Here is a 14,075-nt window from a genome sequence, read left to right as displayed (position 1 = left end):
CCTTTTTTTAATACAAAACTGTTGAAATGTAGCTATTTTGCACTCATTTAAATAGATTTTTATAGAAATCATAACCATTGGGATTTTAAATCCTATTTTTTTTAAAACTGGGCAATTAAATAAATGAATGAATGAATGAATAATTGAATAACGAGTGCCTATACCTGCTTTAGGGTAGGTGGAGATGAGCAAATCGGACGGATCTGGGCGGAAAGCGGAAACAGCGCTCCAGTTTTGAGCAATCCAGTTCCTGAGCGGTACGCCTCGCACCTCAACCAGAGGAAAACGATAGATTGAATTGGAAACCTTGTTTACAGCTTTGTTAAAACTTATGGGTTCATCCGTCTTGGCCATCTTGAACGTTCCTGAATGATGAAAGTTGTTCAGTTGAAAGATCTATGCAGGTTGTTTACTTACTGAGGCTGGATTGAATGACAATTAGGTGACAATTGTCCACTGCTAGTCAGCATGTATGAGTCTTGTTTGGGGTATGGCTTTGTGGCCTGTCATAAAATTCTGAAGTACAGAGATGTTGTTACATAAAATCCTACTGAACAGTGATAAGTAAGCAAGATACCTTAGATAAAAAAAGCACTTTTAGTAACTCATGAACAACGAAGACACGATTCAGTTGACCGAGCATAACACCAGAACTAGATACAGTTTTACCTTTTTGACGTATTTCAGGTCATTTGAGCCGCGTGCTTTTACAGATTGCAGAATAACATTTTGGCTACACTATAAATCAGAGAAGCTTAAAGTGTTTCAATATTTAATATCATATTATAATATGTAACTGTACAGTCATGCTTGTGCGATATTCTTCATTTCGAAAGCAGCTGTATATGAAGTTGAAGCATTACTTTATTTCATGTTAATTTTTAAACACCAGTCCTGTCTAATTAACGAGTTACAGTATCACTTCCAACCTCATTGGAACTTAAAATCTATTTTTTGTGCAAATCCAAACATATTGTGGAAAAAAAAGAAGCAACACTGGACAATTTTCCTTCTTTTATATATAAAAAAGGGCTGTCAATTGATAACATTTTTTATTCGTGATTAAATTTATCTTCTCTAAATTTGCCTTAAATTAATACTTTTCCAGTTTTTAATACTCTAATCAGCATGCACATGGACAAATATTGATGCTTTATGCAAATGTATGTTTATTATTAGTGAAACCAAACTCAACATAGAGAATGAAGACCAAATATTTGTATTATCTAAATGTTTTAAAGTAATGATGGTGTTTGAAATGACAAAAATCATCAGGACACCAAAAGGCACTTTTGCTATGTTTCCACACGGACGGTTTTAATTGCCGGATATATTTTAGTACAGTACAGATTTACAGTGCTCTGAAAATAACTCAACATACAGCCATGATTGTCTAAATAACTGAGTACAAAGACACATGTCCTACTGTAATCATCATGTTCATGTTTTTGTCTGCTTAACAGAACCATACCAATGTGTGTATCTTGTATTAGAGCATTTAAAATTTGGTGCTTTGAGTCCAAATCTCTCATACTGACCACTGGATATTCAACATGACACCTTATGGTAAAGACTCTCTGAAGATTTGAGAATTAGAATTGTTTTTCTCCACAAAGATGCTGAAGCTGTAAGAAGATCAGTATCACCCTGAAACTGAGTTACAGTACAGTGTTCAGGGTCATACAGAGGTTTTCCAAGACGGGTTCCACTTTATAACAGACCTCGCAAGGGTCCATTAAAGAAGTCGAGCCCTCGTGCTGTGCTTCAGGTGCAGAAGCTGCTTAAAAAACCGACGCATGAGTGCTGCAGCGTTGCTTTAGAGGTTGCAGAAGTGGAAGGTCCTCTTCTAAAGCTGGCTCACTTAAAAGCCCACAAACAGTTTGCTGAAGACGACCTGTCCAAGAGCATGAATAACTGTAACCGTGTCCTGTGGTCTGATGAGACTAATATAAACTAGTTTGGCTCAGATGGTGTCCAGCATGCATGGCGATGCCCTGGTGAGGACCAGGAAAATTGTATTTGACTACAGTCAAGCATGGTGGTGGCAGCATCATGGTCTGGGGCTGCATGAGCGCTGCTAGTACTGGGGAGCTGCAGTTCATATAGGGAAACATGGATTCCAACATGTACAGTGATATTCTGAAGCAGAACATGATGCCCTCTCTTCAGAAACCAGGCCGAAATGCAGTTTTCCAACATATTAACGACAAACACCCCACCAAGATGACAACTGCTTTGCTGAGGAAGGAAAAGATAAGGGAGTGGCCAAATACTTCTCCAGACCTAAACACTATTGAGCACCTGTGGGGCATCTTTAAGCCGAAAGTGGAGAAGTCCATGTGTGTAATATTGAGAAGCTCTGTGATGTCATTATGGAGGAGTGGAAGAGGATCCCAGCAACAACCTGTGCAGCTCTGGTGAATTCCATGCCCAGGAGGATTAAGGCAGTGTTAATATTTTGTGTGTTGGTGCTCACACAAAATACTGACACTTCGGACACGGTTTTGACATGTTCACTGAGCGTGTACTCACTTTTCTTGCCAGTTATTTCGACAATAATAGCTGCATGTTGAGTTCTTTTTAGAGGACAGCAAATCTGCACTGCTGTACAACCTGCACATTGTCAATACAATACTTCAAACATAACATACTTAAGTGAACTATCTACTTTATAGAATATAAGTACACACAAAAAAAAAAAAAAAAACAGTTACAGAAACGCTAGAAATGTAATTTGTTACTTTCCATCTCTGCTCCAGATGTGTACACTATGTTTTGTTCATGGACAGTGGTGGAATTCTCAGTGTGGAAGGAAAGGTCTAAATAAACCAACAGACAGCATGTTCAACAGGTTGTCAAGATGATTCAAACTAAACGGGTGGATATTGGACAAAATTTTTATGGCAGAAGAAGCAGCTATGGCAGTTAGATATCAGAATTTATATCTCACTCTGGTAAACTTTGACCAGTAGGTGGCAAGTTTGTCATATAGTCTCAATTCCTTGTCCTAAAAAAGCCAAACAAGTTCTGCATCAATGCACAAAAAACTCTAATACATCTCTCAAAGCAAATCCATTTATTTTCCGAGGAAAAAAAACGTTTATAGAACAAGTCCCATGTCAGAGCAACATTGATGCATCATTCAAGACACAGTAAAGAGCAACCAGTGTACAGCAGTGCATCACATTGTTCACAGGTTTCTTCCCCCCATTAGGATAAGATAGTTAAAACACACACAGACACATTGATTTATTATTAGCATGCTCCATTCACAAAAGTCCAACTCCCAGATAAAAGTCAAATGAATAAACAGATAAAAATGAAACTGTACAACCAGTCCGTAATAGAAATAGCGGTTTAAAACTTGAAATACTGTATATTCTTTGCAGAATTAAACACTGGAGCTAAAGAAAAATGTTAAAGAGACGCTCTGTGATTTTACACTTGCATCGTATCCTATCCTTTACCTCACTGAAATACAATACACCAGATAACATGAGCTAGCATGAACTCCGGTCCTTTTTCGAGGCTAATTTGCTCTCCATCTTTGCTAGCCATCAAAGGAAATCTCCACAGCTAAACATTATAAGCGCTTCCGATTCAAATATATTGCAGTGTTTTATTCATTTCTGTGAGAAAAGGTTGCTTTGATGTAACGCTTATGTGAAAGGAGGTTGTTATTGCTACATTTTTCTTTAGTTCACTGTTTGCGCCTAAAATGTCCATCAGATCTTGTTTTGTTTTTATGACAAAATAAGGTGCGGTACAATTTCATGCCAACAAAAACGTTCGCTACTTTTGCGCCATCTAATCTTTAACCGAAATTCAGAAAATTCCCTGTGTGGAAAAAACGGGCGAAAAATAAGAACAGTGTTTATTTCGTGTGGTAAATAAGTCGGTACGGCCCTGTTAAATGGATCACCTAACCAACATAAACATAGCTAGCTAAATAAACTACGTAGCTAGCTAAATAAACTACATAGCTAGCTAAGTAAACTTCATAGCTAGCTAAATAAACTACGTAGCTAGCTAAATAAACTACATAGCTAGCTAAATAAACTACATAGCTAGCTAAATAAACTCTTCAGTAATGACAAATGTAAAGATGGATCGTTTTTTTTTTTCATGGTGTAGAGTTACAAAATAAAATATTAATTTACGAGTTGGTTTTCTATTGTAAGTTCTTGTCTGACATGAGCTAGTCATGTTTGAGTTTCCTAATTTAGCATAGCTAGTTTTTTTCTCAAGCTGAATCTATACATTTTCAAAAATCTTATATATATATATATATATATATATATATATATATATATATATATATATATATATATATATATATATATATATATATATATATATATATATATAATTTTTTTTTTATTATTATTTGTTTTTTTTTTTTTTAAACTGTCTCCCCAATTTTCCTCCAGTTCCCACCCACTCATTAGGTTCCCCCCGAGACATGGTGAAAGCCGGCAGGATGATCCTCAAATCACAGAGCGCACCTCTAAATAAACACAGACAGGAAGCAGGAAGTAAGTAAACACAAATCTAGCAAACACCTGCATATCAGAAAGTGTTCATAAAACACGTCACGTTCACGGAAGAAGGTTCCAGAAGAAGGAGGAGCCGTACTGTAAACATCGAGCATGCCGATCAACAACAACAATAACAACAATGCACATGAACAGACAGTTCTCGAGGACGGTGGTTAAAAATCAGCAGCGTAATTAAAAAGAAAATCCGATTTAGTATTTTTTTTTTCAATTTAGGACCACTTCTAAAGGTATTTTATGGAAGCATCATCAAAAATAAAATTTTTATTGCAGGAGAAATGATTGCATTGAAAATAAAAACACAAATTTTTTAGCCTTTAGTTGTCAAAGCAATAACGTGCATCAAATAAAAACCCGGAGATCCGAGAAATAGGGAATTGCTCCCAAGCATCGCATCGAGTTCCTCCATGTCAAAAATGGGACGTCTGCGCCGACAGTCGGAACTCGTCCCAGCGTCGCCGCACCTGGGTTACCCATAATCCTCTACCACTAAGTGGCCAGGAAGAGCAACCAATCGGATCGAATTGGTAAAGTGAGACAAAAAAGGGTGGCCATTTTGCTTCTTAGAACGTGGACCCAGGCAGATCGTTGGTCAGGGTGTGCCAGCGCTCCACCTTCTGGCCTTTGTTTTTTAAGCAGTCGATCCAGTGCTGCAAGGCGTCGCCTTGTGACTGACAGCCCAGGGACACGCCCCCTTGCGTGACACAAACCAAAAGGTTAAAATTAGGTGACAAGTCCTAAAACAATAAGGCCATAAAAAACGCTCTGAGATACTTTTAGGGTTCTTCAGTTGCTGAACTAGGAAAACCTATACAATTGTTTTAGCGGCTAGCCCCAAAAAAAAAAAGGCTAAATAATTAGCGAGATTTGCTGCGAATTAGGGCTACAGCTGTATAAGACATTAGCGGCAGCTGGATATGACGTTAGCGGCAAACGGATATGAGACTGATGGCAAATGGATCTGACAGCGGAAACGGAGAGCAAAATAATTAGACGGTAATGGCGACCCGATTTGACATAGACAGCAACCGAATATGTAGTAGACGGTACAGGATATGACATGGACAGCAACCCGATCTGTGGCGAGCAACAGCTGGATATGACACTGGCAGCAACCTGTGATGACATGGCCAGGCGACTGGATATGACAGACAGCAAATGAAAAGGACGTGAAAAAAACGGATATGACATGGATGGCAACCAGGTTTTGAGTGGTCGGCAACCAGATCTGACACGGGCAGCAATCGTATACGACATTAGCAGCAACAGCATATGGCATGGACAGCAATATGAAAATGAATGGCACTGCATATGACACGAACGCAGCCAAATATGTCCCTGACATGGGTGGCAACCGGATATAACACAGGTGGCATCAGGATATGACATGGCCTGCGATTGGATCTGAGACAAGAAGCAAATGAATATGACATATATAGATATGACATCATCAAACCATGCAGCTTTTTTTTTGTTGAGTTTCTATTCATTTAAAGCTGCGACGTATAAAACAGGATGATTGGGCAACACGATTTAAATCAGCGCCCCCTCCACTCCATCTTGGATTATCTGAAGAGGCTATGTGATGCGAATTCGCAGGTCACCAACCCGAACTTCTTCACATCAAGCATTTCTGGTCTCAAATATTGTGAATAGTAAACAAGTACAATACATCGATCAACGTTTTTTCCAGAACGACATAAAAAAAAGTGCTTTGAGTCTCTCTCAATGAATAAATAAACACCTCTTCGGTCCTATTCCAATTTTTCTCAGCTGCTTTGGAGCGTCTTCTCGTATCATCCTTAATAGTTGCGAACCAATAAGTGCATTTTTTAAAACTATGTGTACAAACAGCACAATACATTATACATTTGTGTACTTTTCTCTGATTCCCATCAGAATGAAAAGTCATTTTTGTCATTGTTCACAGACAAGATCGTCAAAAATGTTTAGTCGTGTTGTCAGTATGACGGCGACAGTTTTAGGATTTCTTGATATAAACAATGGTTTGGATCACAGTGACTGAAAATGCACAAAATTTGACTTGATTGCATATTTCTTTTATTTCTTTTTTTTTTATTTATTTATTTTAATTGCAACAGGATTCACACTTTTACTGTACAAGTTTTCGTTTGTTTTTTAGTTGTTCATCCATTTTCAAAATGTATAATTCTATGTTTTGTTTTGTCTGTATTCACTCTCCAATTGAAGGTTCACAAGATTCACCTTTGACCTGCTTTAGAGAACTGGTTGATTATTGGTTGATCTGATGCCGTTCACTCGCCTTCATTAGTGGCATTCAAGATTCATCAATTCAACACATTTACAAAACAAAAAGTTTACTAGAAATGTTAGATGAACTGATGCTGAGATGTTTTGGGGTTAAAACTATTCAGGTGTATAATATAAAATAATAATATAATATATAAATAATATAATATAAAATATAAAACCAGTATAATATATTTTGATTAACATGAACATAAACAACTGATAATGTTGGAAACAGCAGACACTTGTAAATAATCAACTAAATTAATGTACTTAAGCATTCGTAATTTGATCAAAGCAACAAAAAATGGTTTTATGATGAGCACAAGTGACTAAACGATGTGGAGGTTGAACTTTGAGAATTTCATTTCTGATCTGTGAAACGCTCCAAAGCGACTGAGAAAAAACTGTAACAAGCCTCTCTGGTGCCTGCCATTTATATAACTAACGAAACAAAAACAGAACGTTTACATCATATGGTGTGAAAAGAAAAGACGTGCGAATTGATTTCTCCTCACCGATGAAGTCGTTGGACTTTCCCAGGTCGTAATCCCACACGCTCACCTCCAGCGTTTTAGTCGCCAAGTCGTTAAGCGTAATCTCGTAGAAAAACTCCTGCGGGCAACGAAAACAAACGTCAATTTTTTATTTTTTTACGCTTTTCCTGTGGATTTAAAATGAAGGCAAATTGTGTGTTTTCGTGCCAGTTCTACAAGAAAGAAAACGTAAAAAAGCATAAACGATTCAGGAAAAAGCTTTGGGACGATCTTTCCTCATCCTGCTTTTCTCGAAAAGTCCGGTTTGGAAACGTTCCTGAAAGTGTATCCGCGACCAAATCAATTTAATCTCCTCTGTTGCCCATTGTTGAATAAAAATTCAATAGCTATTATACCCACACGGATATATTTGTGCTTGTGCAGTTTGCTACAGAAGCGGTGTGCGAGCTCTGACTAGCGTGAGCTCTGACGAAGCACAAGAAAGTTACTGGACGGCCGCTAGATGGCCTTCAAGCAACATGTACAAACACACTCATGGAAATTCCTGAAGACCCCAGAGACACGTGACGTGACGTCTGAAATCCGATTGGATAAACACTAACATAAACAGACACTATATGATGCGGCGCAAAAGAGCTATGAAATGATACGAATAAACTATTGGGAATAATGTATTGGATATTTATGGACAAAAATATGTTAAAACACCTTGATGGCCCACCACTGACTGACCAATCATATCTGGTATTGTGGAATTTTGAATAAAAAAAGGACACTTTTCTGTTTTTTTTATGCTTTTATTACTAAAAACAAAACCTAAAAAGAACGAAAGGCTTTACATTTGTGGAAAATAAAAGAAATCAAATTATTAAAACGTACATTCATTGTGTGTAGTGTAAAGTTTAGGTATTTCTTCTGCAACGTATTACGGTATATAATTTCTAGTTTGCCATTTAGTTAAGTTGCTAGCTGACTAGCTTGGTGGAAACTGAACTGTTGCTAACATCTAACATTAATAGCTAGCTAGCAAAAGATCGACATGTGAAAAAGCATTAGCATATTGCAGTGTGCATATGCAAGATTTGCAAAAGCGTATTAGCATCAGTTTCCTCCTTGTTAGGTAAAAAATATTTCAGTATTTCAGTAAAAAAAATTAATTTCTCACAATTAGAAAATAAATAAATATATCACAAAGCAAGCCATATGCTTTTGGGGTCATTTTTTTGTCCTATTTTTGCTACTTGACATTTAAAGCATGTGCTTGTGCATGTGTGAAATACAGGGAAATGCAAGCATGTGTGCATGTACAGTACACACACACACACACACAAACAAATACATACATATTCATACCTCATTAAACTCAGGGTTCAGTGTTTTTTTAATCACAGACGTCTTGTGCTTGGATTTCTTCTTCACGTCGGGCTTGAGGTACCTGTGATTGGGGTATAAAGAGGAAGATTCTTGGTAAACGAGGAAGCAGATACCTTTCAAAATTGATTTTTAATGACTCAGCAATAACACTAAAGGAAGGAGGAAAGAAAGAGGGGCAGTGTGTATGTGTGTGTGTGGGTACAGTTTATATTTATATTATGGCATGCCATTTAGGAAATTATCCATTAAGAGAATTTAATGAAAACTCATTTAATATATTGATTGAATTTCGAATATACTGAATAGGATTCTGAATATATTAAATGGTTGCAATTACAAATTTTTATCTCGAAATTCTGACTTTACATCGACTCACCAATGTGTTAACCAATTTAACCAAAATTGCAGCATTCTCGCTGCATCACTCATTCTGCCTAAAGTATATATATTTTTTATATTTTTATATGTGTGATTTGTGTGTGTGTGTGTGTGTGTGTGTGTGTGTGTGTGTGTGTGTATAGTGTGTCTGTGTAGAGGCTGTATGTGTATACAGTGTGTGTATGTGTGATGTGTAAAGTGTGTGTGTGTGTGGTGTGTGTGTGTGCGCAGTGTGTGTAGAGGCTGGGTGTGTATACAGTGTGTGTGTGTGTGTTTGTGTGTAGAGGCTGTATGTGTATACAGTGTGTGTATGTGTGATGTGTGTAGTGTGTGTGTGTGTGTGTGTGCAGCGTGTGTAGAGGCTGGGTGTGTATACAGTGTGTATACAGTGTGTGTGTGTGTGTGTGTTTGTGTGTAGAGGCTGTATGTGTATACAGTTTGTGTGTGTGTGTGTGTGTGTGTGTGTGTGTGTGTGTGTGTGTGTGTGTGTGTGTGTGTGTGTGTGCACGCAGTGTGTGTAGAGGCTGGGTGTGTATACACTGTGTGTGTGTGTGTATAAACATCAGCGTTTAAAAAAGAATACTTTGAAGGTCTAAATTAAAAATCACATGAAATAAAAGTACTCAGATATTACTCAAAGGACAGAGAAAAAAAAAGAGAGAGGGAGAGAAAAAGATAGATAGATAGATAGATAGATAGATAGATAGATAGATAGATAGATAGATAGATAGATAGATAGATAGATAGATAGATAGATAGATAGAGAAAGGAAAAAATATTGGGAGTGACAGGAAACAAGGTGTTGCCAGATCTGTAATTTTTACCACAAAACACTTTTTTTTTTGGTACCTCCCACAGTCTGGCTATTGTGTGAGCGTGAAAACAAACAAGAGCAACGCTCACGTTTTGACGTAGGGGTCGGACAGTCCATTGACGTCCATGGCGGCTAGATGAGCACAGCGTCGGACGCCAACACACAAACCTCCCTTCGCTCTTTCTTTAGCTTCTGGCGGAACGTCGCCCCCTTCAGGAGGATGAGCCGGGGGCAGAAACTGAAGCCACAACAGCAAGCGGCCCCGCTCTTCCAAACTGCGCTGCTGCTCGCTCTCCCACTGCGCTCAACACACACACACACACACACACACACACACACACACACAGACACACACACACACACACATTATGAAAGGATAAACCATTTCTGCAAATACTGATTGGTCAGTAGGTGTTGAGAAGTTTTCTAGAACGATTCCTGTTCCTATAGTAACACGTCATTTACCAGTACATGCAGTAGAAAGCGTGTTTTTTATTCATATATACATATATAATGGAAGGAGTCTCCAATTTTAGCGACATCTTTAAGCTTTACGAGACTGGAAGGTCTTCTGTAATATGATCTGGTAATATGACAAAGCCGCCATTTTTATAGTTGCCTCTTGCTGAGGTATATGTGGATAAAAACAATCTGGGACTGCTGTTAATTACTAGCACCTTGGCAAGTTTAATTCCCCACAAAAGCACATTATATATGGTAGATACACTAAATGGACAGAAAGACTGAGACACCTAAAAGCCATATGTGTTTCAGTGTTAGTGGACAAAGCAGGTGTTTGTTGGAGAATGTTGGTAATTGATGCTGAATATTGATTTCTCTTCTGTAGAATGTTGTTTTTGTTGCAGAATAGTGGTGTTTAGAGAATGAGGAATGATAGTGTGTGGTGGGGAAATTTAGTGTTTAAAGATGAAGGTTGGTGTTTATTAGTTAATCTTGGTGTTTGTTGGAGAATGTTGGTTTCGATAGAGAATGTTGGTGTTTGGTGGGGAATGTTGGAGTTTTTTATGTTGCTTCTTGGTGTTTGACTGAGAATGTTGGTTCAAAGTAAATGTTGTTGTTTGATAAAGAATGTTAGTGTTTGTTGGGGAATGTTGATGTTTTTGTATGTTGTTTGTTGGTGTTTGACTAAAAATGTTGGTTTAAAGTAAATGTTGTTTGATACAGAATGTTAGTGTTTGTTGGGGAATGTTTATTAATGTTGCTTGTTGTTGTTTGACTAAAAATGTTGGTTCAAAGTGAATGTTGTTGTTTAATAAAGAATGTTAGTGTTTGATAGGGAATGTTGGTGTTTTTTGTATGTTGCTTGTTGGTGTTTGACTAAAAATGTTGGTTTAAAATAAATGTTGTTTGATAAAGAATGTTAGTGTTTGTTGGAGAATGTTGGTGTTTGATGGTGAATGGTGTTGCTTGTTTGACAATATTGGTGCACAAAGAATGTTGGTGTTTGATATAGAACATGGATGCATGGAAAATGATGGTGTTCATTGGAGAATGTTGGTCCTTTGATATTTTTATCAAAGTAGTTAATAATGCGCCATGAAACGACGCCCATTTTAATTGTAATAAATTCAATTCAATTCAATTCATTTTTATTTGTATAGAGCTTTTAACAATGAACATTGTCTCAAAGCAGCTTTACACAGATAATGCGGTGATTAAAAATGAATATGTTCTTTATGAGTAAGTTTGTCCCTGATGAGCAAGCCGGTGGCGACTGGCGACTGTGGCAAGGAAAAACTCCCCGACATGTCTTTAAATGTGTTTAAATGTCTTGAATCGAACAATAACGATCGATCCGTTGGCACGATTTGTTGGAGAAGCTTTGCAGCTTGAATGCACGTCGAGGCTTGATTGTAAATATCGATTGATTTCACAGAACTTTCCTTCGATGCTTTCACTTAGATCGAGCCGTTGTGAGAAACATCCTCGATTTGCTAACTCTCCCCCACCACCTCAACACCGCATGTGACCAAACCCAATGTTGTTTTGCACTCAAATCCAAGTCCATGTCATTTTATTACAAACTGGTTATGAAGCTTATTAGCGAAAAGCTGTCACCGGGCCAAAGAAGACAAAGACGAATGGCAGGCAGATGGAGGGAAGACAGAAGAACGAGGGAGCATGAGGAGAGGGGGGGGGAGGAAACGAACAAAAACGAGCGACGAAAACAAGAGAGCAGTGGAGAGTGAGTCACTCATGACTACAGGCAGCACTTATACATACAGATGTGTGTATTTATAGCCTTCCAGTAGCAAGATATTTTCGGATGCACATGTTCTCTTCGGTTCCACGTGTGATGGAACAATGAGCTCATTTTGTGGCAAACATTTTCAGTGATGTAAATATGTACATTTGTTATGTAAGGTGTTAGGTGTCAATAGTAGTCGTGGTAAAAATCAATAAATTGTTACTGGGCTAGACAAGCAGAGGATGTGAAATAGAATAGAGTTTTACCTCACGTAGGTAACAGGAGATCCCACGCAGTGCCGTGGTCATAGCAGTAGGTGATGCCAGCTGTGAAAGACATGATGTGACACCAAAGCATTAGGCAGAATTTGGAAGAACATTTTCCCTTAGCTGTTTTTCTACAATTTACAGATAATGGGATTTTTGAATATTTAACAGATTTACACTGTTCCTCAAAGGTTCCTCAAGGGTTTGTTTTTTTGCCTTCCGTCCACACAGATAAGTTTTTTTTTTATCAACAAAAATTTTGCTTTTTAAAATCGTTTTTAAAGGTGTTAAAATTGAAAACGTAACGTGGACCATGAAAACGGAGGCTTGCTAAAAAAAACGACGACGCATTTTCAAAGACTAGAAGCTAACCAAAGAAAACCTAGCCAAAGAAAAAGCGTTTCCTAAAGATTCCTCAGGGGTTCCTATGCTAATTCTAGAATATTAAAGAATGGGATTCCCCAAAAAGATTTAAATTTACTGGTTTGAAACTGTTTTTTCAAGGGGTTTGGGGGTGGTTGCCAGTTCTTTAAGTTTTGCTCTAATTCCGTAAAATGAGATTGCTCAAAGGTTGAACGGTCAATGGTTTTACACAAAAAAAGGACCTCAGGAAAGCTTTTCCCAAAGGTTTCCACTGGTACTTGAAATGGTTTAACCTTTAAAGGTTATTTGGATGGTTTAAAGCTTCATTTGTTTGGTGAAAAAAAAAATATTAACATCAATCTTGTTAAAGATTCTTGAAAAAAAGAATATCCTCAAATCCATAACTTAATCATTTAATAAGTAGGTGAATAGAATATATTTGGCGGCTGCTGGACACACAAACTCACATACACACACACACACACACATACACACCACACACACTCACAGGAGGTGGATGTTCCAGGCAGACATTGAAGTGCTTGGGTTGGTCAGGTTTGACTCGCCTCAATGCCACGCGTGACTCTCCGATGAACTCGTTATGCGTCAGTTTGTCCTCATCGCACACGGATACTCTAAAAGACAGAGACAGAGACAGTGAGCCGGACAGACAGAGGAAAAGCGGTCATACCGGATCAAAAAAGTGTCAAAACACATCAGACATTACTGGGAAAATTCTGTACAGCTTCCCTTCACCTGAGAGTAGTGGATTCTCAATGGCATGTGAGAGCAAGCAAGCAAGCAAAAAAACACTCTCGAGTAAGTGTTTAAGTAAAATTAGCAAGTTAGACAAACAAAAAGTGTTATTTACTGCATTGTGGATAACAGAGGCTTCAGGCAGCGACTCATTGAGACTGAACAAGGTCGAAGTAATGACTCATTGTGTGGCACAAATGGAAATCATTTGGCTCAGTGAGAAAACAACAGCTTTTCCTTGTCATTAATGCCCAACCCTAAGGGCCAGTATGGACGTGATTAAACTGAAAATAACATTATTCTTTTACTAGTCTGGTGAAATTCAGGCGCTCGCCTTCAGGGAGAATTACAGGGGGCACTGTTTTTTTAATCAAATGAAATACCTTCATATGTAAATCTTTATTAGGGTTTATTATTACCCAATGGCATTGTTTTTTTGATTGAGTTGTACTCCAAACGTGGCGGAATCTGAGGCCTTTTTTTTTTCAATAAACCATATTTCAGGTGATCAAAAATAATGTGACTGAGGTGTGTTTCAACAAAGAATATATCTAAATGTCTACCTTTGGTTTAACTCCTGGGTTTTTGCCT

The 14,075-nt window shown here is 37.8% G+C and overlaps 2 protein-coding genes across 5 annotated transcripts in view; one reads left to right on the top strand and one right to left on the bottom strand.

Moving 5' to 3' along the window:
- The window catches only part of LOC310734717 (double C2-like domain-containing protein alpha), a 98,757-nt gene that overhangs the window by 7,734 nt on the left and 76,948 nt on the right, over positions 1-14,075 (bottom strand). For all 4 annotated transcript variants that reach the window (XM_083557103.1, XM_083557102.1, XM_083557104.1 and 1 more), the window contains 6 exons: positions 13,237-13,363; positions 12,366-12,425; positions 9,980-10,188; positions 8,678-8,759; positions 7,346-7,442; positions 165-365 (listed from right to left, as the gene is read on the bottom strand). In XM_083557103.1, the coding sequence (XP_083413229.1) occupies positions 165-365; positions 7,346-7,442; positions 8,678-8,759; positions 9,980-10,188; positions 12,366-12,425; positions 13,237-13,363 (776 nt within the window). The remainder of the gene's footprint in view (positions 1-164; positions 366-7,345; positions 7,443-8,677; positions 8,760-9,979; positions 10,189-12,365; positions 12,426-13,236; positions 13,364-14,075) is intronic.
- Positions 1-14,075, top strand: part of LOC310734749 (ADP-ribosylhydrolase ARH1-like) — a 69,269-nt gene that overhangs the window by 9,590 nt on the left and 45,604 nt on the right. The window lies entirely within an intron of this gene.

The sequence above is a fragment of the Silurus aristotelis genome (assembly GCF_946808225.1).
Source record: "Silurus aristotelis genome assembly, chromosome: 12".
NCBI classification, from domain to species: Eukaryota; Metazoa; Chordata; class Actinopteri; order Siluriformes; family Siluridae; genus Silurus; species Silurus aristotelis.
The sequence above is the reverse complement of the archived record's forward strand: the minus strand, read 5'-3'. Positions and strand labels throughout refer to the sequence as shown.